Source organism: Canis aureus, chromosome 13 (assembly GCF_053574225.1).
Source record: "Canis aureus isolate CA01 chromosome 13, VMU_Caureus_v.1.0, whole genome shotgun sequence".
Lineage (NCBI taxonomy): Eukaryota > Metazoa > Chordata > Mammalia > Carnivora > Canidae > Canis > Canis aureus.
Window position 1 is genome coordinate 57264910 of NC_135623.1, and position 23557 is coordinate 57288466.

Consider the following 23557-nt stretch of genomic DNA (forward strand, 5'->3'; position numbering starts at 1 on the left):
GTACGATCTAAAGAAGAGTAAATCCCACGGGATGCACAGTTACCCTTCGCACTTCTACAAGTGAAATGGCTGCAAAAGTGAGCATGCAAGGCCGGCAAAGGAAGGGCAGTCCAGGACCTTGATGAGAGATGTCCGTGGATGCAGCGACTGTAGGTTCTGTGTGCAAATGAGCTTCAGGTCTGTGTAGCCCCCCTGCTCAGCCGCACCTTCCCTCACTCAGGGCCGGGGACGGGCGGGGATCCACAGCGCAGTGCGGGGCTCAACTTAGCAAACTACAAAAGGGCTCAGAGAGAAAGGAGTGTTCCGCGGTTGCCGTACCCGGGGCAGCGATCTACTTAAGAAGAAATGGGGTTGAGCAAATCAAGAATAAGAAAACAGGAGCAGGAAGGAGAAGTGTCGGGGATCCAGCGGCGCAGAGCGACCACAAAGGCAGCAAGAGCTCAGGGAAGCCGCGCCGGGGGTCTGGTCCTCCCGAGCAGGGTGGGCTGCAAGACGTGGCCGCAGCGGGGCGCTCCAGGCACTGGGGAGGCGAGGGTCGGGCGCCCGCACCCCGCATTCCCGCCATCCTCCCCCCGCCCCCCACGGGGCTGGAAAAACTTTCCACTTGCTCTCCGGCAGCTGAGGAAGCAGCTCGGCTCTCCTGCGACATGCGTGGCGGCGAGCTACGTGCACCTCCACCCCCCCGCCACCGGCTCACCGTCTGCTGGGGGGACGCCTAACGCGTGAAGCTGGGGTGCGTGAGTGAGAAGCAAGGGATGCTGAGGGCTCCGGGAGACCTCCGACCACTCAAGCCCGGGCCCGCGCGCCCTTCCGCAAGCTCCCGGATCCCGCAGGTGCATCAGGAGCCGGGCGCACGCCCCTCGGCGATCCGGCCGCAGCCAGCCCATTACCCGGGCAACAGCGCCCGCGGAGCCCCGGATGTGGTTGCTAGGGCCGCAGCGGGGGGGCGGGGCCGGCTCCGGGCGGGGGCGGGGGCGGGGGCGGGGGCGGGGGAGGCCCCGAGGGAGGCGCGCTGGCACCATCGAGACGTGGCCGGGCCGCGCCGGACGGAGGGAGAGAGAGGCCGGCCGGGGCCCAGGACAACGCCACTTCCGGCCTCCTCACTTCCGGCTCCGCTGCTCTCGGCGCTGGGGCTGCGGGCCGGGTCGGGAGGCGGCGGGTCCGGGTGTCCTCGCGGTTGGTCGGCGAGAGGCTGTGACAGCGGCCGTCGCTCCCCGCCCCCGCGGATCGAGGTGCGTGGGGGAGGGGCAAAGGGAAAGGCCCAGGGCGCGTTTCCGCTCGCTTCTTGCCTGGCTTGAGCGGCCGCAGGGATAAGCCTCGACGGGCGAGCTGCCGGGTGCCCCCAGACAGGTGAGGGCGGAGCGGCCCGCGGGGAAGCGGGGGCGGGGGCGGGGGCGGACCTGCGCTAGGCACCCCCGGCCCGGGGCTGTGCCGTTGGGGCCCGACCCTCGGCGTCCCGCGGCAGCCGGCGCTCGGGGAGGGCTGGCCTCGCGGGCTGCGCTGCCCCCTCGTTGCGAGCGCCGGAGGGCAGGTCTCGGGCGGGCCGCCGAGGGGTCCGGGCCCATCCCCACCTGTGCGCCCCGCGCTCTGCAGCCCCTGCTTCCTGTCGGCCGCGGCGGGGGGCGCGGGGGCGCGATGGTCCCTGCGAGCGGCTCCCGGGCGGCGGCGCAGGGAGGAGCCCAGCGGAGCGCCCCGGCCTGGCTGCCCGGGGCCGGCGGGGAGGCTGGAGCTGGGGAGCGAAGTCGCGCAGCCTCTCCTCCTCCGTTCCTCCTTGCCAAGTTACTGTTTACGTGTCTAGGAAATGGAAATGCAAAGACTTTTTTTTTTTTTTTTAAAGGAGTTTCTAGACGCTTTTCACTTTTTACTTTATTGCTTCCTTTTTTTTAAATTAAGTTTCCTTCTTGAACCCTTTGATCTCAAAAAGTTTATAGTTTACGCTTCCTTCTAATCCTTAAGCCACCCCCCCCCCCCTTTAGCATTTCTAACTCCTCTCTTTGTTTTCTCCTGGATTAAAAGAACGTGATTTCTCTAACTCGGTTCTTATTTTTGTTTTGTTTTGTTTTGTTTTCTTTGCTCAACGTGACCAACACCCTCTCCTGACCACCACGTCTAACCTTCATTATCTGAGAAAATAGAAAATATTTCCAATTTTTCTTTTTTGAACGAACATCTCTGCCTCAGTTACTGGTATTCCTTTTCAAATTAATAAATCTGTTTGCCTTAATCCTGGGTTATGCCTTGGGGTCCACAGTCATGAGGGGTCTTCTCATCCCACCCCTGAAATTGTGTGCAGAATTTTGAGTGCGTTGGGGGAGAATGTCCATTTAAAGAAAAAGAAAATCACATCTTCAAAGGAGACAATACAGTCTCCAGATAGATTAAAAACCATTCCTTAGCGGCTTGTTCATGTTAATGACACCTTTTTTTTGTGTTGCTATTATTTTTACAAACTGTAAATAGTTTGTATTGGGAGAGTAGAATGCAGAGATTCTAGCTTTACACTGAAATCTCTTAACTACTTCAAAACGTCACTGTTTCTAAATTCCATCCTAGACCTAGAGAAGGAAGTGAGAGTGCCAGTTTATTAGTTCCTGATTTGTGGTTTTGAGGTTTCTTTTTAGGGATAGCTGTTTGTGGCCAATGCTGTGGAGATCCAATGGGTTTATAAATTAAGGCATTTATATTATTACTTAATACATATTAAATATCACCAAACTAGTAGGTACAGTTCAGATTTAAAAACTCTAATTTTAGTTGTCCTTTGCTTTCATTTTCCTGTTTTATCACTTGAGATTTTGGCTTTGCTAGGAATGGCAAATAAGATGCTTCAGTAGTGTAGTTCTTCAACTTTTGATATGTTACTGCTTGTCATCCCCTTTCCCTCTCTATATTAGGTATTTTAATGATTGTTCTTTCATGTAAATAAGTTAGTATCCCTCCCAACTTACTGTGAGTTTAGAGTATGTACTTGAACTTACCTATTTGGTTGCGAAGTGTTTATGGGTTGAGGGCTGAAGTTCTAAAGGTTTGGCACTTGTTTCCTAGAATGTTAGAACTTGAAGAGACCTATACAGCTTATAGGGTGACCAGATTCTTCTCACAAAATCAAAAAAATTTCCTGATGTCTAGGATCCTCACTTGGAGAAGCAGAAAATGTAACTTTATGAAGAGTAGATTATCCTGAATTAGTTTCTTTCTAAGGTAATGACAAAGTCAGCACATAGGTTATATTTGACGCCATACCAACAGTTAACATTTGTTTGCTTATCGTGTGCCAGGCATTATGCTAAGTGCTTTATGTGATTATCTCGTCTAATCCTCGCAGCAACGTTAAAAGGTCGCTAAAATCTCCATTTTTATAGATGAAGAAGCTAAAACTAAGTGATTAACTGAAGCCAAAGTAATCTGCTCAGAGGCACATTGGTGGAGCCAGGATTGAACATAGGTTGTTTGACTCCAGACTGAGCTCTTAACTACTCTAGAAGGCTTCTACTATATTTCCTTTACTTTATTTTTGGCATAAATTGTGGGTATCTTGGCTTACTTCCTATCAGCTATTACATAGTTTTCCCCTTATTAATTTTCAGTAGATGAACACCTTGTTGAATGTCATATCTAAAAGTCATGACAAAAAGAAATGAACTTGACGAAAGTCTATGGAGTGTTTATTTGGTAGAGTTTTCCCATGGGGATGGATATAAAGTCTGTGTGTATGTAGAGTGTGTGGGTGTATTATGACATGAGAAGTGGAAAGTGAGAAAAAGGTTTTAAGTAATAAACTTGACTTTGTAGGAGTCTGGAGGTATAAATACATCCAAGAATGATAAATTTGGGATGGAGTAAGGAATTCAGGATGAAGGAAGGAATAAATTCAACAGGGAATTTTTTTTTTTTTTTTTAAGATTCATTTATTTATTTTGAGAGAGAAAACAAGAGGGAGGGATAGAGGGAGAGGGAGGGAGGATCCTAAGAAGACTCCACAATGGGTGTGGAATCTGACTCAGGGCTCCATTTCACGACCCTGAGATCATGACCTAAGTGGAAACCAAACAGTCAGATGCTTAACTGGCTGCACCCCCCCACCTGGCACCCCTCAATAGGGAATTTAAGATAATATGGCTATGGATGAAAAAACTAACAGTATATGTACAGACTGGAAAGAGCAGTTGCACATAATATGAAAGATGATGACTTAGGGACCATGACAGTCTGAAAGTCAGATACGCACCAGCATTAGTTCTAGGATGTATGAAAAAAGACTATAAAACAAAAGAATCTGAAAGTAATCTTGTTATGTTTGGTCTACTAGCTTCAGGCAGCCATGGAAGCCACTGAACAGCTCTTGCAGATTCTCAGCTATTGTCTACAAAAGCATTATGTTTTCTTTTTCTCTTTTATTCCTTTTCGCTTTTTTCTTCCTTCTCTTATTCTCCTCTTCATAATTTTTAAACCTTTGTCTTAGGGTGGTTATAGGCAGCTGTTGCTGGAAATAGCTCAAATCTTTTGTGAAAATATGGCAGTATCTTTGCTATATTCTCATCTAAAAGTGTTTTTTTGTGTGTGTGTGTGTGTGTTTTTGTTCTTTTGTTGTTGTTGTTTTGTATGTCTGTGATAGCATTGGACTAACAGCTCCGTAATGTTTAGGCTTCCCTTCTTTTAGGGAGCTCTGATGCACTGTTTTTGAAGCAGGATCATAAGAACAGAGGAGTTGGTAATAAGGCCTAAATATCCAGAGAGAGGGTCAGTTGGCCAACTCCAGTTTCTGCTAGGATGAGATAGTATTTTAGGCAAGGTTTCCAGACTTTTCTGCATCATGGCACACATAGAAAATTATATACTTGTATGCCAGAGTATAGCCTGGCTCTCCCTGGCTCCCTGAAGGCTGAGGGAGGAGTCAGTATTTCAGCACATATATAATTCACTCTTGGCACACTGGTGGGAAACCTTTGCCTTAGAGAAGAGGAATATGTTAATACCTTCTGTTTATTTAGTGTATAATAATTTACAAAGCACATTTCATTTTAGTTTTACTCCAGCTATATCAAGTAGGTGGTGAAAAAAATATTACCATGTTAGAAATGAAGAAATTAAGATTTTTAGATAGTGATTTGTATAAGGTCATGTACCTAATAAGGGATGGATCAGGAATTCAAATCCCAGGTGGAAAGAGTCCCTGGGGGTTAAGTCAGTGGCATGTAATCTCCAGGATGACCAAGACCCTATCGGTTGAGTTTGAGTGCTACCTTCAGGGCATCTAGGATAGTGATAGGTACAGAGAAGTCCATGATAGTCGTCATTTATTAAGTGCTGTTCTGGCCAGGCATTGTGCTTTATAGATGCTATATATTAGATATTCTTATTTCCTATTAACAAATAAAGAAACAGGTATAGAAACCAAATAAAGAAACAGGTATAGTAGTAGTCACCCAAGCTATAAAAGGAGGAGAATCACAGACTCACAGCCAAAGTTGCTCTACTCCAGAGCTTGTACTCTTTTCACTATAGTGATAAATGATTTCTGACATTGTAGGGTAGAGATTGGGTTCCAGTTAAAGTGTGTGACATTGGTGGCAAAAGGTGATAGTGATAGTGGTAAGGGGAAGTAGGCAAGTGGACTATTAAGTGTCTATTTTTGGCAGTTTTGAGCTTAAGTTGTAGACATGGTGGCTGTCTTTGTATTTTATTTTATTTTATTTTTTATAGATTTTATTTATTTATTCATGAGAGACATGGGGGAGGGGGGCAGAGACACAGGCAGAGGGAGAACGCAGGGAGCCTGATGTGGGACTCTATCCCCGGTCTCCAGGATCACACCCTGGGCTGAAGGCGGCGCTAAACTGCTGAGCCACCTGGGCTGCCCAGTGGCTGTCTTTTTAAAAGGATTCCCCCCCTCCCACAAAAAGAAGGATTTCCAAGGTGTTTGGAGATGCAGGTGGGATAGAAGAGTGAAGTAATAAGACTCAGTTTTTTATTGGGCCGTTGGTGTTTTTTTATTGGGCCCCACATCGGGCTCCTGGTGCATGGAGCCTGCTTCTCCCTCTGCCTGTGTCTCTGCCTGCCTCTCTCTCTCTCTCTCTGTGACTATCATAAATAAATAAAAATTAAAAAAATATAGTCTTCTTCATATCTGACTAAGCATTAATTATAGATTGTTTCTTAAAGGTAGATTTACAAATTATTTTTATTTGTTCTGTATTTCCTAATTTATATGGCATATTAATGACTTTTAAAATAAAATATTTTAATTACACAAGTACTACATATTCTTGAAATTAAAATTCAAATAATATCATAAGCAGACGGAATGAAAGTTCCTAGTGCTCTAATCCCTCTATCATCCATACCCACTGTCAGTTAATTCACAGGGTAACTGCTGGGGATTAGATGGAATAGATGAGGAAGCTCTAAACCAGTTCTGATACCATAGCCACTGGCCACATGTGGCTATTTAAGTTAGTTACAATAGGATTAAAAATTCAGTCCCTCAGTCACATTTCAGGTGCTCAGCAGCCACGTGTGGCTAAGTGGCTACTTCACTGGATAGCACAGGTATAAAACATTCCCAACATTGGTCAGCCCTGCTAAAACTTTAAAATATTATATAATTAGTGACATAATTGCTGTACTATTGAACCAAGATTTAAAAAATCTCTGTATTCCCCATGGTGCCTAACATTTTTTGTTTTAGCTGATGGAAAACATTACTGCCATATTCTCTCATGGCTTTTTGTTTTAACTAAATCCAGATGGTCAAAGTCTAATGTTTTTCGAGGATACTTGGGGATTAGAGTTAGCTGCTTTTCTAGGATAAAGATGACAGCTTTTCTGAGGGTGTGTTTTCTATCTCCTCTGAGCTCTAGACCTGTATATCTTGCTTTCTAGTTGGTGCCCTCTCTTGAGTGTATTAAAAGTATCTTAAATACAACATGTCTAAAACTAAATTGATTTCCCCTTCATGCCCCCCCCAAAGTTCATCCTCTTTCTTTGTTCCTTATTTCATTGAGTGTCTCCATTATCTTTCCAGTTGTAAAATCCAGAAACTAGATCGTTCTTAATAACTCCCTCTCCTGATTACATCCAGTCTGTCAACAAGTTTTATTAATCTTACTTTCCTAATATCTTTTGAATCTGTTTACTTCTTCCCATTTCCACTACCACCACTTTAGTTTGTTACCATCATCTTGCTTAAATTTCTACAATTGCCCATTCTTGTCTGCCCACTTCTATTCTGGCCCCTCTCTAATCCATTAACCATCCTGAAGGCTGGTTTATTTTGAAACACACATCTGATTCTCACTCTTCTCTCCTCCTCCCCAATCTTTCAATGGCCTCCTGTTGCTTCTCAGGTAAAAATAAAACCCCTTAACAATGTTAACTCATCCTCATCCTCCAGCCTCATCTTTTACTGTGTTCTGCTTACCTCTCCACTACAACTATGCTGGCCACCTTTTTAGTCCTTTGTACTTGTCTTGCTCTTTGCCTTTACAGAACCTTTGCACATGCTTTTTTTCTCCGTGTCTGGATCACTTCTTTATATTTCACTTTTTGTTAGCTCCTACTTATACTTCACACTTCAGCAGAAGTTTTGTTTCCTGAGGGAATACTGTATAACCTCTCAGATTAGATACTCTAACCTCCCAGGTCATACATTTACCACAGTTACAATTTACATTTTGTGTGTGACTATATGATTCTCTTTCTCTTCCATTGCCTTCAAACTCCATGAAGATAGGGGCCAAATCTTATTTTCTTTTTTGGCTCATCTTAAATCCCTATGACCTAGCCTTAGTACCTGATACCTAATTTTTTTTTTTTTTAAGATTTTATTTATTTATTCATGAGACAGAGAGAGGGCGGGAGAGAGGCAGAGACACAGGAGAGGGAGAAGCAGGCTCCATGCAGGGAGCCTGACGTAGGACTGGATCCCTGGTCTCCAGGATCTGGCCCCAGACTGAAGGCGGCGCTAAACCGCTAAGCTACCGGGGCTGCCCCTAATACCTAAATATTGATTGAATTTCGAAGTAGATGTCAATTCATGAAGTTTTATAATACAGGATTTTGAATATGAATATTTATAAATATAGTAGTTAAAATAGTTAAATTGATAGTTATACTGTTCTGTAAGTGCATGAAAACATCATATATGATAACTTATATAATATAAAATATAGTACAGGACTCTTAGATTATATTATAACAGTTTTAGATTTATAGAATTATTTTAGAATAGTTTTAGATTTTTAGAATTATTGGAGGGCAGCCCTGGTGGCTCAGAGCTTTAGCATCGCCTTCAGTCCAGGGCGTGATTCCAGAGACCCGGGATTGAGTCCCACGTCAGGCTCCCTGCATGGAGCCTACTTCTCCCTCTGCCTGGGTCTCTGCCTCTCTCCCTCCCTCTCTGTGTCCCTATGAATAAATAAATAAAATCTTAAAAAAAAAAAAGAATTATTGCAGATAGTGCAGAGATTCCTGTATATCCCCTGCCAGTTTCTCCTATTATTAACATACGCATTAGTATGGTACATTTGTCACAACTCTTGAACTCTAGTATTCATACGTACTAATCTGTGTTCAAATTCCATCAGTTTTCTCCTAATGAACTTTTTCTGTTCTTGGATACCAAATTAGATTTAGTGTCATGTGCCATCTTGGTTTTGACTGGTTCTCAGACTTTGATTTTGATTCAGGTTGATAGTTTTGAGAATTACTGGTCGGGTACTTTGTAAACTTTCCCTTAATTGGGATTTATCTGATGCTGTTCTTAGGATTAGACTGGGTAATGTGTTTTGGGGAGGAAAACCCACAGAGGTAAAGGGACATGTTCATCATCCATAAAGAGTGAATACTCAGAGTGCCTTACCACTGTTGCTGTTAACCTTGGTCACCTAGCTTGAGATAGGGTTTATCAGGTTTGTCCTCTATAAAGTTACTCCTCCCCCCACTTTTGCATATTGTACTTTCTAGAAGAAAGGCACTATTATATGAAGTACATGGTTAATAAGTAGTTGTATTCTCTATCTCCTTAATAGTGGAGTTTATGTGTGAATTTTTTGGAATTCTTCTGCAAGGGAAATTCATCTTCTTCATTTATTAACTGAGTCAATCATTTGTTTATTTTTTTAAAAAATATTTATTTATTCATGAGAGGCACAGAGAGAAAGAGGCAGAGACCCAGGCAGAGGGAGAAGCAGGGTCCATGCAGGGAGCCTGACATGGGACTCTTTCCTGGGGCTCCAGGATCACGCCCCGGGCCAAAGGCGGGCGCTAAACTGCTGAGCCACCCAGATGTCCCTAATTTGTTTATATAAATATTGACTCCTGGATATTTACTTTACACTTTGACTTATAATCCAGTACAACTTTTTTTTTTTCCCCCCACAGATTGCTTCAGCTTTGGCCATTGGGAGCTCTTTCAGTTGGTTTTTATATTCCTTTGACATATCCGCATCATTGTTAGGATTTTGTTGTTTTGTTTGGTTTGTTGTTGGTGGGGTTTGTTTTTGTTTTTGTTTCTATTTTAGCACATCTTTTACTTTCTGGCACTATAAGATGTTCCAGGCTCATCTGTATTTCCTGCCCCAGCCCTAGAATCAGCCATTTTTCCAAGGAGTGCTGGTTCCCTTTATTGGAGAATGGTATAAGAAATCAATGTCTGGGAACTGTGTGTGCTCATTCTTGTTGCCCTTGCTTCTAAAAAATATACACCAACTCATGTAATGCATATATTTATAAATATTTTATATGTAACAATCTGTATCTATGTTTAAGCTATATTCTTAGATTATTTACTCTGAACTTTTTTCCACTGAAAAATATTACCTGTGAACATTGAGGGGCTTATTTTATATAGTTTTGGAATTTAGGAACAGAATTAAAGTACTCCAATTCTTTTGGTTCTTGGTTGGCCTTACTGCTAATATTCTGGAACTCAACTAGTCATCTATGAAGAATGAGGCTGCAATACATTAAATAATTGAGATTTTATTTACACCCAGTTTTCTTTTCAGAGATTAATTTAGTTTTGAGAATTCTACCATTTTACTTCTCATTAGTTTCTCTGTAACACAATCTGAACGGGGAAAATAAGACTTTTAATTTTATTACTTGATTAAAAATTAGTAATGATGGTAGAGATGGGAATAGTTGAATATTGATTTTTTTTAAGTTTATTAATTTTTTTTAGTAATCTTTACACCCAGGATGGGGCTTGAACTCATGACCCCAATGAACAGTTGCATGCTCTTCCAAATAAGCCAGCCAGAAACCCCTGAATATTGATTTTTAAATTGTTTCCCATTATTACATGTAATTGAGAATTAACTATATTTTGTCAAAGCTTTCTGTTTTTTAATTATCTAGACTGATGTGTTTATCCTTTAGTGTTAGACTTCTAGTCTTTCACTCATTGGCATCATGAAAACTAAATGCAGTGTTTCTTTTCTGGTATCCACAAAATCTTTTGTTTCTACTTCCAGTATCCTGACAAATCTAGTACAGTACCTTCTGGCTTCTCTTTCTTGGTTCCTAGGAAGAATCTAAATGCATTTAAGTATTGTAGGGTATAGAATTCTCCCTAATTAAATTCCAGTTAAAGTTCTTATGTAATTTCCCTCTACATAGATCTAGTTTATTCAGTTTATGGAAATTAAAATGTGATTTTATTAGTTTATGGAAATTAAAATGTGATTTTAATAATAAAATAAAAAACCACCCCAAACAGTTGGATGAATTATAAACTTTAGGTGATATTATTTATGCACTTTTTACAAATACTAATTAATAATTAACTTTATAGGTCATTTGTTCTTATACTCATTAGTTAATGAATACCTCTGGCTGATTTATAGAAGTAGAGCCCCAGAGATGACTTGAGGCATTTTTGGCCTGCAGTACAAGTTGGCATATGAGACCTGAGCATTAATGATAGTTTTGTAATAGTGATTTATCATTCTGTTTCGAAAAGTTTTATTTTATTTTATTTATTCATTTGAGAGAGAGAAAGGGTGCAAGGGGGGGCAGAGAAAGGGGGAGATAGAGGTTCCCCACTGAGCAGGGAGCCTGAAGACACAGGGCTCCATCCCGGGACCCTAGGATCATGACCGGAGTGGAAGGCAGATGCTTAAACGACCAAATCACCCAGGGCCCCTTTTTTGAAAACAGTTTTTAAAGATAACTGAATTTATGTAAAGATCAAAAAACACGCTACTGGGCACCTAGGTGGCTCAGTGGTTGAGCGTCTGCCTTTGGTTCAGGTCATGATCTTGAGGTCCTGGGATCGTGTCCCACATTGGGCTCGAGTCCCACGGGGAGCCTGCTTCTCCCTCTGCCTATGTCTCTGCCTCTCCGTGTCTCTCATGAATAAATACATCCATAAAAAAAAATACTACTTAAAAAGTACAAGTTACAAGTCATTAACTTTTTAAATCTTTTTGTTCCTGTGTATATTAGTTATGAAAGTTGCGAACAAACTTCGAAAAAAAATGTGAAGAAGGTCAGAGCATTTCAAGAATATGATTAAAACACAGATTTAGTACCTATCTTTGTAATTCTCAGAAATTTGATTTCCTGTTCCCCCTATATGCCTGGGGTTATTTGGCCTTTTCTTGAGCTGAATGATAATGATATATTTTCCTATTTGGTGCTGCTGATAAACACAAGGGAGCAGATAATAACTCCTATTTCTTAAGAAAGTAGAAGACAGCAAAAGTGAATTGCCTTAACTTTCTTCTGTTTTCCATTCCGCTCTACTATCTCCAGGGGTTCTTTCCTCCTCTCATTCTTCCCTCAGTGGAAGTGATTTCCTCCTTTTATCTGAGGGCAATTCTTCTGCCTTTATTCAGAATTTCTTCCTGTTTTTAAAAAACTTTAATTTTGATCTCATTTTAGACTTGCAAAAATAGTATAGTTTCTTTATATTCTTCATCTCACTTTCCTGAATGCTAGCATTTTACATGACTATAATTATCAAGAATAGGTAACTAACGTTGTAATATTACTAACTAAACTACAGACCTTATTAGACTTTAACCAAATTTTCTACTGCCCTTTTTTCTGTTCCAGGATCCTACCTAGGAAACATGACATTTTTAAAGAGTATGGATTATTTTGTGGAACATACATGTTTGTGTTAGTCCAATATTTTCTCATGATAGGACTGAGCTTATGCATTTTTGGCAAGTATATCAGAAAAACAAAGTAGTGTCCTTCTCAGAGCAGTGTTTCAAGGGAATTATGATGTTTTGTGATTACTTGGTTAAGTTAGATCTGTTGAGTTTCTTCACTATGAACTGTAAGTTCCTTCATTTTATTATCTTTCCCTTTTCAGTTCATAAGTACCTTGTGAGTGATACTTGGAAATTAAGTAAATCTTGTTTCTCCTCAAACTTTTGCCCTCTAATCTTTGCATCTATCAGTGGATCTTGTCTGCAACATTTATTACTGTGATATTTGCCATATAGTGATTCGGTTTCCCTCTTTTCTGTTTATTAATTGAAATTCTCTTGTATGAAGTATTGTCTCTTTATCCTTGTTTACTTATTTATTTGGCTATTTATTTATATCAGTATGGGCTCCTTTGTTTTAATCTATGGATCTAAATCCAGTAATATTATTTATTTTGTTGCTCAGTTTATTCCAGAATGGGCCATTAGGGACTCCTTCAGGTTCAGTAATATTATTTATTTTGTTGCTCAGTTTATTCCAGAATTGGCCATTAGGGACTCCTTCAGGTTGGCTCCTGTGTTCTTTTGATAGACTCTCATGTTTTGTTTTATTTTGTTTTTTTAACTTCTTACTTTCTGACACCAGAAGTAGCTTCAGGCTCATCTTGTATTTTCCCTGCCCCAGCCTTAGAATCAACCACTTCTCCCAAAGAACTGGGGTTCCTTTATTGGAGAATGGTGTTTAGAGACCAAGATCCAAGCACCAGGTATACTCATTGTTGCTGGGTATCAGTCTCTCTAGGCCTTCTTATTGATTAAAGCCTGGAAACCTATAGCACACACTACACAAACATACATGCATGCTAACACACACATACATACATTAAAAACCATGAGTTTATACTTATAATTCCAATTCCAGTCCAACACCACAAGGTTCATTTTAGCATTTCTCTCTTTGTTTATAACTTTTCTCCAACAGTGAGAAACCTAGCTCTCAGTATCTATGTTCTTTTTACTTATTTGTTCAATTTTTTTTTTTAAGGGGAAGAGAGAGAAAGAGAGATTGGTGGGGAAAGAGAATCCTGAGTCTCAAGCAGGCCCCTTGCCCAGCAAAGAGCCCAACATGAGGCTCAATCTCACAACCCCAAGATCACAACCTGAGCCAAAATCAAGAGTCAGATGCTGAACCGACTAAGTCACCCAGACACTCCTTATTTGTTCAGTTCTAGTATACACATAATATCAGAATTATTAACCCATAGTCTTGTGAGAAACCAGATTACTCACTAGATTAACGGCATTTAAATATGATTGTTTTTGCCTTTAGCCGAAAGGTATCGAGTCAAGATACTCTTTCCTCCTTCCCTGGCTCCTCCCTTTCTCTTTACCCCTTACATCTTCCCTTCCCATAGTTATTCATTTATACTACTGTTAGGTTCATTTGGTTGGTGTGTTTATACTATTTTGAGTTCCCTTCAAATCCTGTTTGGTTTTAATTATTTTTTTAATGATGGGTATGTGAAATTATTACTATGGTCCTAAGAATGAGAATTATTTGCAAATATGTATTCAGAGAAGTGTCATTCCCTCCTTATCCCTGGTACTTATTTCCATTTCCTACTTTATTTCACTCCTTTCCTACTTAATCCCTGTAGGAAACCTATCTCCTTAGTGTTTGGTCTATCCTTGTATTTCTTTTGTTCTAATGAGCAGAAACGTGTACTTTAATATATCCCTTTGTTATTACATGAACTAAGAACAAGAGTTATATGAAGTATTTTTGGATTTTACTTTTTTCACTTAACAAAACGTCCTGAAAATCACTGCATATCGTAGAGATCTTCCTAATTTTTGTTTACAGTTGCATAGTACTCCACTCTTTGGATGTACCATAGTTTATTTGATCATTTTCCTATGTACAGGCATTTAGGATGTTTCCAACATTTTACATTTATGAAGAATAATGTTTATGTATTTTTGTATTGATGGAGGTATATTTGCAGGGTACATTCCTAGAAATGAGATTACTGGGTCCAACAATAAATCCATATATGATATTCTTAGGCATCACCAAAATTCCCTCCAGGATGTTTGTACCAATATGTATTCCTATCAGCAATATATGATAGTGTCTGTTTTACCTTACTTCCGCACTAACAATGTTTTTGTTATATTTTAAATATAATATTTTTTTTTGCCAGTCTTATAGGTGAGAAATGGTATCTTGGTGTTGTTTGTTTTAACTTGCACTTTGTCTAATTATGTATGAATTTGAACATTTTTATATTTTGGAGGGCAATTTTAATATTTTTTTGTGTGTATGTGAATTTTCTGTTCATGACTTTTTTCTGCTCTCAATCTGGTTTTTATATTTTTTTCTTTAAGGGTTCTTTATAGTAGTCTCCCTTTATCTGTGGGGAGTACATTCCAAAACCACCAGTGGATGCCTGAAACTGGATAGTACCAAACCCTATATATACTATGTTTTTTCCTACATGTACATACCTATGATAAAGTTTAATTTATAAATTAGGCTCATTAAGAGTTAACAACAATAATAAAGGAGAACAATTATAACACTATTCTGTAATAAAAGTTATATGAATATGGTCTCTTTCTCTCTCTCTTAAAATATCTTATTATATGGTATTCACCTTTCTTCCTGTGGTGATGTAGATGATAAAATACCCATGTGATGAGATGAAGTTGTGATGAATTGTAAAATTGTTCTCTGCAGTGTATTTCAAAAGCAAAAATGTGTTTCTTTGCATTATAGTACCGAACATGGTGTCTTGTAATTATGTCTCCCTGACTAGATTCAGAGTACTCATAGAATGTGAATTAGGTTTTATTCTTCTTTCTCCTTAGTGCCTAGCAGAGTTCTTCATATATAGTTGGTATTCTCTAAATGGTGTTGAATAAGTTAGAAGCAAAAATAGCTCATTAAACTTTTTTTTCTAATTAAAATTTTATTTAATAAAATCTTGGTATAGTGTTTCACTTAGAGAATGAACAGTCATATCAAAGTTTCGAAGGAGCACTGGCCAGGGAAGTAGAAGAGGTCTGAGTTCTGGTCTAAAACTTTGTGTTTATGTAGGCCATGAATAATATTTTCGCTTCAGATATCTTTGGATATGAGTTTGATCTGTCAAATCAAGTTGACCCTTTGATCTTTTAATGCTATTTCATATCTAAAATGATTTTACAGAATTATTTCTTAGTCAATTGAGGTCTGTATTTTTACATTCTGCGTAAATACTTTTTTTGGATTGTTACCTGTTATAATTAGTAGATACTCATGTGATTGTAGATCACTTTGCAAAGCACATTCTGACTGCAAATAGATTAGTATGTTACAGAATATTTGTAAGAATATTGGTGAGATTATATAACTTTTTTAACTAAATTATTTAATGTGTGCTTAACACATTTTACTTTTAGGTATGTCTGACTGCAGCAATGATACTACAACTCTTGGTGCATCTAAACCAGGCACAGAAGAAGTCAAGTCTAATTCTGAGGTGATTGGGTGGTATTTCTATGTATTTCTATGAAATCAGCCCACTTCAATCAAAGTTTTAGACTGCCAAACTGACTCAGTTGATCTAAACATGTGCCATTCTGAGTAAATTCTTTTATACACATAGACACAGGAAAGCAGTGAGAAGAGAGATTTCTTCATAATGGGAAGTAAGTTACTCTTTGCCTTTGGGCATCTGCAATTCTAAAATACATTTGTCACATAAAGATGGATGTAAAAGTTGGGGTCAAGCTATAGCTTTTAATTTAAACATGAAATGAGGTTTCTGTTGAAATAGTACAGTAATAGGTTCATATTTGAGCTTGTCACTCCCTATATACTGCATTTAGGTATGCATCAGAATCCAAGTGTAGAGTTTAAAAAAAAAAACCTGAGTTCTGGACTTTGCTTTTGACTCACTAAATCTGAAGCTGCAGTGATAGGCACTGGACCATGTAGAGATTTGTTTTTTCCTTCCTTCTTCCCTTCCGCCCTCATTTCCTCCCTCCCTTCCTCCCTTCCTTCCTTTCCTTTCCTTCTTCCTTCTTTTTCTTTTTTTTTTTCCCCCGAAGTTCTGCCAGTGGTTCTAACCACTTCTTTGATGGTTCTATGAACCCCTAGTTCATTAAAGAGTAAGATATGAAAAAATTAATTTTCTATGAAATTCAAGTTTTCAGAGGCACCTGGATGGCTCAGTGGTTGAGCATCTGCTTTTGGCTCAGGTCATGATCCCAGGGTCCTGCGATTGAGTTCCCCATCAGGCTCCCTGCTGCAGCCTACTTCTGCCTATGTCTCTGCCTCTCTTTGTGTGTTTAATTTAAAATAAATTAAAATAAATAAATAAATTCAAGTTATCAGATGTTTTTGAATACCCAATACTAGTAAAACCTCTCATTTTTATAGTGCTTAATAATTTACAGAGTAGCACTTTCATATTGTTCCACTTTGAACCTTAGAACAATTTGGTATCATTCAGCAACTGTTATTTTCCCCATTATTTGTTGAACATGCTTAACTTTTAGAGATAGTGACTGACTTAGAGGAATTGGCAAGGCTGGAACACCACGTGGGGTCTTCTGACTCCTGCTGCAGTGTTTCTGAACCAGGTTGCCGTCAATATATATGCACAGTGCCAGCCAGGCGCAGTATTTCTTCGACTAAGCCAAGACCCTGTGAATCTGTGTGAAAGCTTTAATGTGGGATTTAGAGCTAGATAATTTAATTTTAGTCCAAAAGTCAAAGGTGAGTTCTGGTTGACAAAATATGTATTACCTGTAGAGGAGTCAGGATTCTTTGTGATTTAAAATATTTTGATTATTTGCTATTTGTCAAAGCACTGTTTTAATTATAGTTGTTCAGAGAAGCAGGGAATTATGTGTATTGTATTTATCTTTACTCATGGGTTTGTTTTTTTATGATCAGATTTCTGAATCTGTACTGTTGAAAGATGATCAGAGGAAGTTTGATGCATGTGTGCTACAGGAAGGATCAGCAGCCAAGGCAATTATAAGATTCATAATAAATGAAAGTATCGTGTTTGTGGTTTAGCACTGTGAGTTCTGGCTATGTGAATGTCACATAGATGCTAAACAAGAAATTTCTTTCTTTTTTTTTTTTTTTAAGATTTTATTTCTTTATTCTCAGGAGACACACAGAGAGGCAGAGACATAGGCAGAGGGAGAAGCAGGCTCCATGCAGGGAGCCCGACGTGGGACTCAATCCTGGGACTCCAGGATCACGCCCTGGGCCAAAGGCAGGCACTAAACCGCTGAGCCACCCAGGGATTCCCCCCTAAACAAGAAAGTTCTTGCTTAATAGAGAGTTAAACCTGAGTGGTGATGATTTTCAAGGAAACCACTGCCAAGTAATCATTGTGAAAATTTCTATGTATATTAACATTAAAATACATGTTAAGCATTCCCTGCATTTTTAGCCATACCCAGTGTGCAGTGTTCACAGGAAATATTGTAATTTGTCAAAAAAAAAAAAAAAAAAAAAAAACAGCTGCATAGCTATAGTCTGAATTTATGTGCAAATTTAAAAGTACTGTGTGAGTTTATAGTTAACCAAAGTAAGATTTAGGGATATTTTGTGACTAAAATTTCCCATTTATGGTGTGCCTAGGTGGCATAGTCAGTTAAGCATCCAGCCTTGGTTTTATCTCAGATTGTGATCTTGGGGTTGTGAGATCAAGCCCTGCATCAGGCTCCATGCTAAGCATAGAGTCCACTTAGGACTCTTTCTCCCTCTGCCCCTCCCCCCTGCACACTCTCTCTTAAATAAATAAATAAATAAATCTTTAGAATTCTCAGTTCATTGGTATTCTAATTTAAATCTGTTCTTTTTCAGAATTCATGATGAAAACATTTTTGGGGAGGTGAGATTTGCTTACAAGAATTTTTCTTGAATACATCTCTGTATTATGGCCGTTAACTTCTTAAGTGTTCCATGTATCAGACTTTTCAGTAATTCAGACTAATCTTTGAGCTTGGTGCATCACTGGTGGCCAGTTTGGTGAATGAATTAATTCTCACTCTACTTAATATAAAGGATATATGGTTATTGGTTTCTTAGGAATAGAATATGAGGACATGGGTGATAGTTTTGATTTCTTTAAAAGCAAAAACAACAGCAAGGAGCACCTGGGTGGCTCAATCAGTTTTGTGTCTGACTCTTGGTTTTGGCTTAGGTCATGATCTCACTGTTCTGGGATGGAGCCCCTCGTTGGGCTTCCCACTAAATATGGAACCTGCTTCAGATTCTTTCTCCCTCCCTCCTCTGCAGAGCTCTCCCCCCCTTACGGGTGTGCACATGCATGCTCTCAAATAAATAAAATCTTTAAAAACAAGCAAAGAAAAAACAAAGCAAAAACTCCAAGCCAAAAACACTGTTAACCCTGAACAAGAAGAGTTTGTTTAGGTTCTCTTGAGGTGAATTGCCTTGCTCATGATTACTCAGCTAGTTTATTGTAGTACCTAGGGTAGTTTTCTAACTCTTAACCAAATGATGTTTCTGTTAAAATATCCATCTCATCAATGTCCACAAAAATGCTTTCTTCTTTTATGTGGTGTTTTTTTTTTTTTTTTAATGACATCAGGTTTTTTTCTTTTTAAATTAAAAAAAAAGAAAATATGAGCGTGGCTTGCTTTGTACTCTAGTCCAGTCTTAATTAGAGCAAATGAAGATGAATTTTTTTCTTTGTGTTTTTAATATTCAAACTTTATACCTTGAAATTTGTTTAAACTGCTGATTCTGTATCTGTAGAAGAAATAATAGGTTAATAGGCACCATTCACAGATAGTCTATTAGGTGCTAGACACTGCACTGGGTTTTACCTATATATTATCTCATTTATTAGTATAATAACCCTGTTTGCATTTGAGATATTCTCCCTCATTTTACAGAGTAGGCAACAAAGACCTGAAAAGGCTAATATAGCTAATGAAAAACAGAGCTGTGATTTGAACCCAGATAAAAGTGGAAGATATAAATGAATTTAAGAAACTGGGATCCCTGGGTGGCGCAGCGGTTTAGCGCCTGCCTTTGGCCCAGGGCGCGATCCTGGAGACCCGGGATCGAATCCCACGTCGGGCTCCCGGTGCATGGAGCCTGCTTCTCCCTCTGCCTATGTCTCTGCCTCTCTCTCTCTCTCTGTGTGTGACTATCATAAATAAATTTTAAAAAAATTAAAAAAAATTAAAAAAAAAAAAAGAAACTAAGTAGGAGGGCCACCTGGCTCAGCGGTTGAGCATCTACCTTCGGCCCAGAGCATGATTCTGGAGACCCGGGATCAAGTCCCCCATTGGGCTCCCTGCATGGAGCCTGCTTTTCCTTCTGCCTATGTCTCATGTAGGCCTCTAGAAAAAGGGCTTCTTTAATAAAGGATAATATTCAAATGGTCAGTAAGAATATGAAAATATGCTCAACGTCATTAGTCATTAGAGAAACACATATGGAAACCACAATGAGATACCATTATGCTTCCATCAGGATGGCTAAAATTAAAAGGTATGAGAATACTGGGACACTTGGGTGGCTCAGTGGTTAAAAGCATCTGCCTTCGGCTCAGGGTGTGATCCTAGAGTCCTGGGATGGAGTTCCACGTCAGGCTCCCTGCATGGAGCCTGCTTCTCCCTCTGCCTGTGTCTCTGCCTCTGCCTCTCTCTCTCTCTCTCTCTCTCTCTCTCCGTGTCTCATGAAAAAATAAAATCTTTAAAAAAAAGAAAGAAAGAAAGAAAAAGTAGGAAAAATTATTTAAAAGTAGAAGCAAGGATATTGGGGAAAAAAGCAAATAAGGTATATTTTTAACAACAAAAAGAGAAAGAAAGAAAAGTAGATGTGTTAGGTATTTATTAGCATGTTCTAGGATTATTGCCTGAATTATTCTTTTCTGTCTGTCCTTCAATATAGTAACACTAATACTAATATAAATTCCTAATATCCAAAAAATATATACAAATATTCACTTTATTATTTTATGATCTTCTAAAAGAATGCAGACCCTGCATTTGAGATATAGGTTGATTAATAGAGGAAATTTTATTTTTTTAAAAAAGATTTTATTTATTTATTCATGAGAGACACAGAAATGCAGAGACATAGCAGAGGGAGCCTGATGAGGAACCCGGGATCACCACCTGAGCCAAAGGCAGATGCTCAACCACTGAGCCACCCAGGTACCCCAATAGAGGAAATTTTAAAATAAATAAAATGTAGAGTAATAATGTTTTTAGAGTGGTACAAATAAAAATTGTGGCAGTTCGGAGGAGTGTCAGCCAGGAATATCAGTGTAGGTGGCATTTTAAACTGAGTCTTAGAGTGTGAGTAGAATTTGAGCATATGAGTGATGATGGTCACTGATGGAGCAAAGGCATAGAGAAAGGAAATTGAGAGATGTGTATGAGAAAGTGTGAATAATTTTTTATTTAATAGGGTACCTGAAGAAGCATAATTAATTGGTGGAAAGAAGATAGTCCAAGTCATGGAAGGATTTTGAGTGTCCAGAGGAATTAACTTTTATGTTGTAAACATTGGGGAGGAAGACAGAGATGTTAAACATATATATAAAAGGGGTGCCTGGGTGGCTCAGTTGGTTAAACGTCTGCCTTCAGCTCAGTTATGATCTCCATGTTGGGGCTCCCTGCTCAGCAGGGAGTCGTCTTCTCTCTCTCTCCCTCTGCCCCTCCCCCCTGCTCTCTCTCACTCTCGGTCTCAAAATCTTAAAAAAAAAAAAATGCATAAGTAATTTTATAATATAATGCAATCTTTACTGCTATAAAGCAGGATAAGAAAAAAAAATAAGAAAAAAAATAAAAAAAAATAAAAAAAAAAGCAGGATAAGAGGCTGAGGAGTAATGAAAACTGCTGATTTGCATTGGTTGATCAAGGAAGGCCCTTCTTAGATGATGTTTTAGCAAAAACCTGAATGAGATGAGGGAGAGTCACGTGAAAATCTGGGAGTATGAACTTTCCAGAAAGAAGAAACAAGGGCAAAAATAAGATTGGTGTGTTTGAGGAACAGTGGTGAGGGCTCTGTGGCTACAGCTGAGTGTCAGTGAGGAAAGAGTGGAAGGAAATGTGGTTGTAGTGGTAGCTGGCAGATGAGATTGGCTTGATATAGAAATGAGATTAACAGGATGAGAAAGTTGGGGGAAGATTAGAAATGCAGTGTTCAGGTAGCACCTGGTTGAAAATATAAGACAGAATAGGTGTAAATACACCCAATTTAATATATTAAGCCACTTTTAAGGGAAACTTGAAACATAAAATAAAGGTTAACTAAGAAATGAATTCCCATATACTCATCATCCAGATTCAATAATGATCTATATTTTACCACATTTGTTTTAGCCATCTCTTTATAATAAGTTTTGAGAGTCATCTTCCTTTTAAAACCACGAAGTTGCCAAGATAGATAGAATAAAATAAAAAAGAACAAAGCTACAAACAATAACATTTGGATACAGTTTCAACTCTCCTGATATTCGTCTGTTTTAGAAAAGTGTAGTGAGGATACCCATAGTGAAAAAGTCAGCAAGGGTAGCTGTGCTGGTATTAGTGTTGATGGACCTACTCCAATATTTGTCCTGTTGGAGCTGAGCTGAAACCAGTGTGCTATAATTATGACGTCTTTATGCAATATGGTATTTTCAGTTTTCCAAGCAATTTCGTATTTGATTTTTATGATATATAGGTTAATAATCTGATTTTATAAAAAGGAAATTGAAACTTAGGAAAAGGGATCCCTGGGTGGCGCAGTGGTTTGGTGCCTGCCTTTGGCCCAGGGCGCGATCCTGGAGACCCGGGATCGAATCCCACGTCGGGCTCCCGGTGCATGGAGCCTGCTTCTCCCTCTGCCTGTGTCTCTGCCTCTCTCTCTCTCACTGTGTGCCTATCATAAATTAAAAAAAAAAAAATTTGAAACTTAGGAAAATAAGGTGACTTTTATAAACTTATAAAAAGGGCAAAGCTGGTCCTTAAATCCATGTTTCCTGATATGTTGCTTAGTTCTCCTGAGACTTCATGGAGGAGGTTTATTCACCTAACACTTTTGCATCATGCAAACACTTTATAATAATACAGTAAGCATCTTTTAAAGGTTTTATTTTTACTAATGCAGAAGGAAATTTCAAAGACTGAATTATGAGTTTAATATAATTGCTTTCTCTTTTTGTAGGCAAACAAAAATGTAAATAATTTCATCTGACACAGAAGGCATTTGTGCTTTTTGGTATTGGAACAAAGTATGGTCTCTGTTAACATGCATAGTCCACTAAACACTGTGACCTTCATTGTTTGAAACCATAACTAGAACAATTAGAGTTAAATATTTTTGGCTACTTTCTCTTCTTTTTTGACACTCTGTACTTTCTTTATTGCTCTTTAGTCTCAGATTGCCTGAAATTAACAATTTAGTCCTTTAAATTAGCAGAAAATGTAGCTACATGAAAGAACAATATACCTGCTGAGTATATGCAGCCAGTGAGCTGAGCTGTATATTTCACAGTTTGGTTGTTTTTTGTTTTTGTTTTTGTTTTTTAAGATTTTATTTACTTAAGAGAGGGAGAGCTAAGGAGATAAAAAGTGCATGAGTGGGGGGAGGTATAAAGGGAGAAAGAGAGAAGCAAACTCACTGAGTGGGGAGCCCGATGCTAGATTTTTTTTTTTTTAAAGATTTATTTATTTATTTATGATATACAGAGAGAGAGAGAGAGAGAGAGGCAGAGACACAGGAGGAGGGAGAAGCAGGCTCCATGCCGGGAACCCGACGTGGGACTCGATCCCGGGACTCCAGGATCGTGCCCTGGGCCAAAGGCAGGCGCTAAACCGCTGAGCCACCCAGGGATCCCCCCGATACGAGATTTAATGCCAGAACCCTCAAATCATGACCTGAGCCGAAGGCAGACACTTAACTGACTGAGCCACCCAGGTGCCCTTTGCAGTACTTTTCAATGAATTTTCAAATAACTTTTATTAAATGGTAGATTTAGGAAAGAATTGGAAAAACTTCAAGTTTATTGTTATAGCACTTTATTTTTGCTTGCTCAATGGTAAACTGTAGTAAAGAACAATGTTTAAATGTGTGTGTTTTAGGAGATACAGTGCCTTGTATAGTTGCAGAAGTCTAAGGTTGTGACAAATTCTTTTACATCTCTTCTAGAAAATTTCTACCTTGTTTCTAAGCATTGTGGAAATTAGGTTTTACCGTTATAATGTAATACATTTATAACAGCGAGAAATGTATTTCCAATATGCCTTCTCTCTCATTATTAAGATAGATTTTTGGTCTGGGTGAATTTTTGTTAATGTTGTATCTTTTATTTTCCATGAGATGTTCGCCTATAAATGCTGATTGTCATATGTAAAGTCTTTT

General features: G+C 39.2%; 2 protein-coding genes across 13 annotated transcripts in view; one reads left to right on the forward strand and one right to left on the reverse strand.

Moving 5' to 3' along the window:
* TIGD4 (tigger transposable element derived 4) overlaps window positions 1-1417 on the reverse strand; it is a 49947-nt gene extending 48530 nt beyond the window's left edge. For 3 of the 5 annotated variants that reach the window (XR_013351060.1, XM_077846394.1, XM_077846395.1), the window contains exon 1: window positions 698-925. The gene's annotated coding sequence lies outside the window, so the exon portion shown is untranslated. Of the gene's footprint in view, window positions 1-697; window positions 984-1400 lie in introns of those variants that run through there. The other 2 variants (XR_013351061.1, XM_077846397.1) reach the window with 2 other exon arrangements.
* The window catches only part of ARFIP1 (ARF interacting protein 1), a 131415-nt gene continuing 108933 nt past the window's right edge, over window positions 1076-23557 (forward strand). Inside the window, exons 1-3 of one of the 8 annotated variants that reach the window (XM_077846401.1) lie at window positions 1118-1350; window positions 15606-15685; window positions 18034-18061. In XM_077846401.1, coding sequence (XP_077702527.1) covers window positions 15624-15685; window positions 18034-18061 — 90 coding nt within the window. In that variant the 5' untranslated portion in view covers window positions 1118-1350; window positions 15606-15623. Of the gene's footprint in view, window positions 1351-15605; window positions 15686-15832; window positions 15855-18033; window positions 18062-23557 lie in introns of those variants that run through there. The other 7 variants (XM_077846403.1, XM_077846402.1, XM_077846404.1 and 4 more) reach the window with 7 other exon arrangements.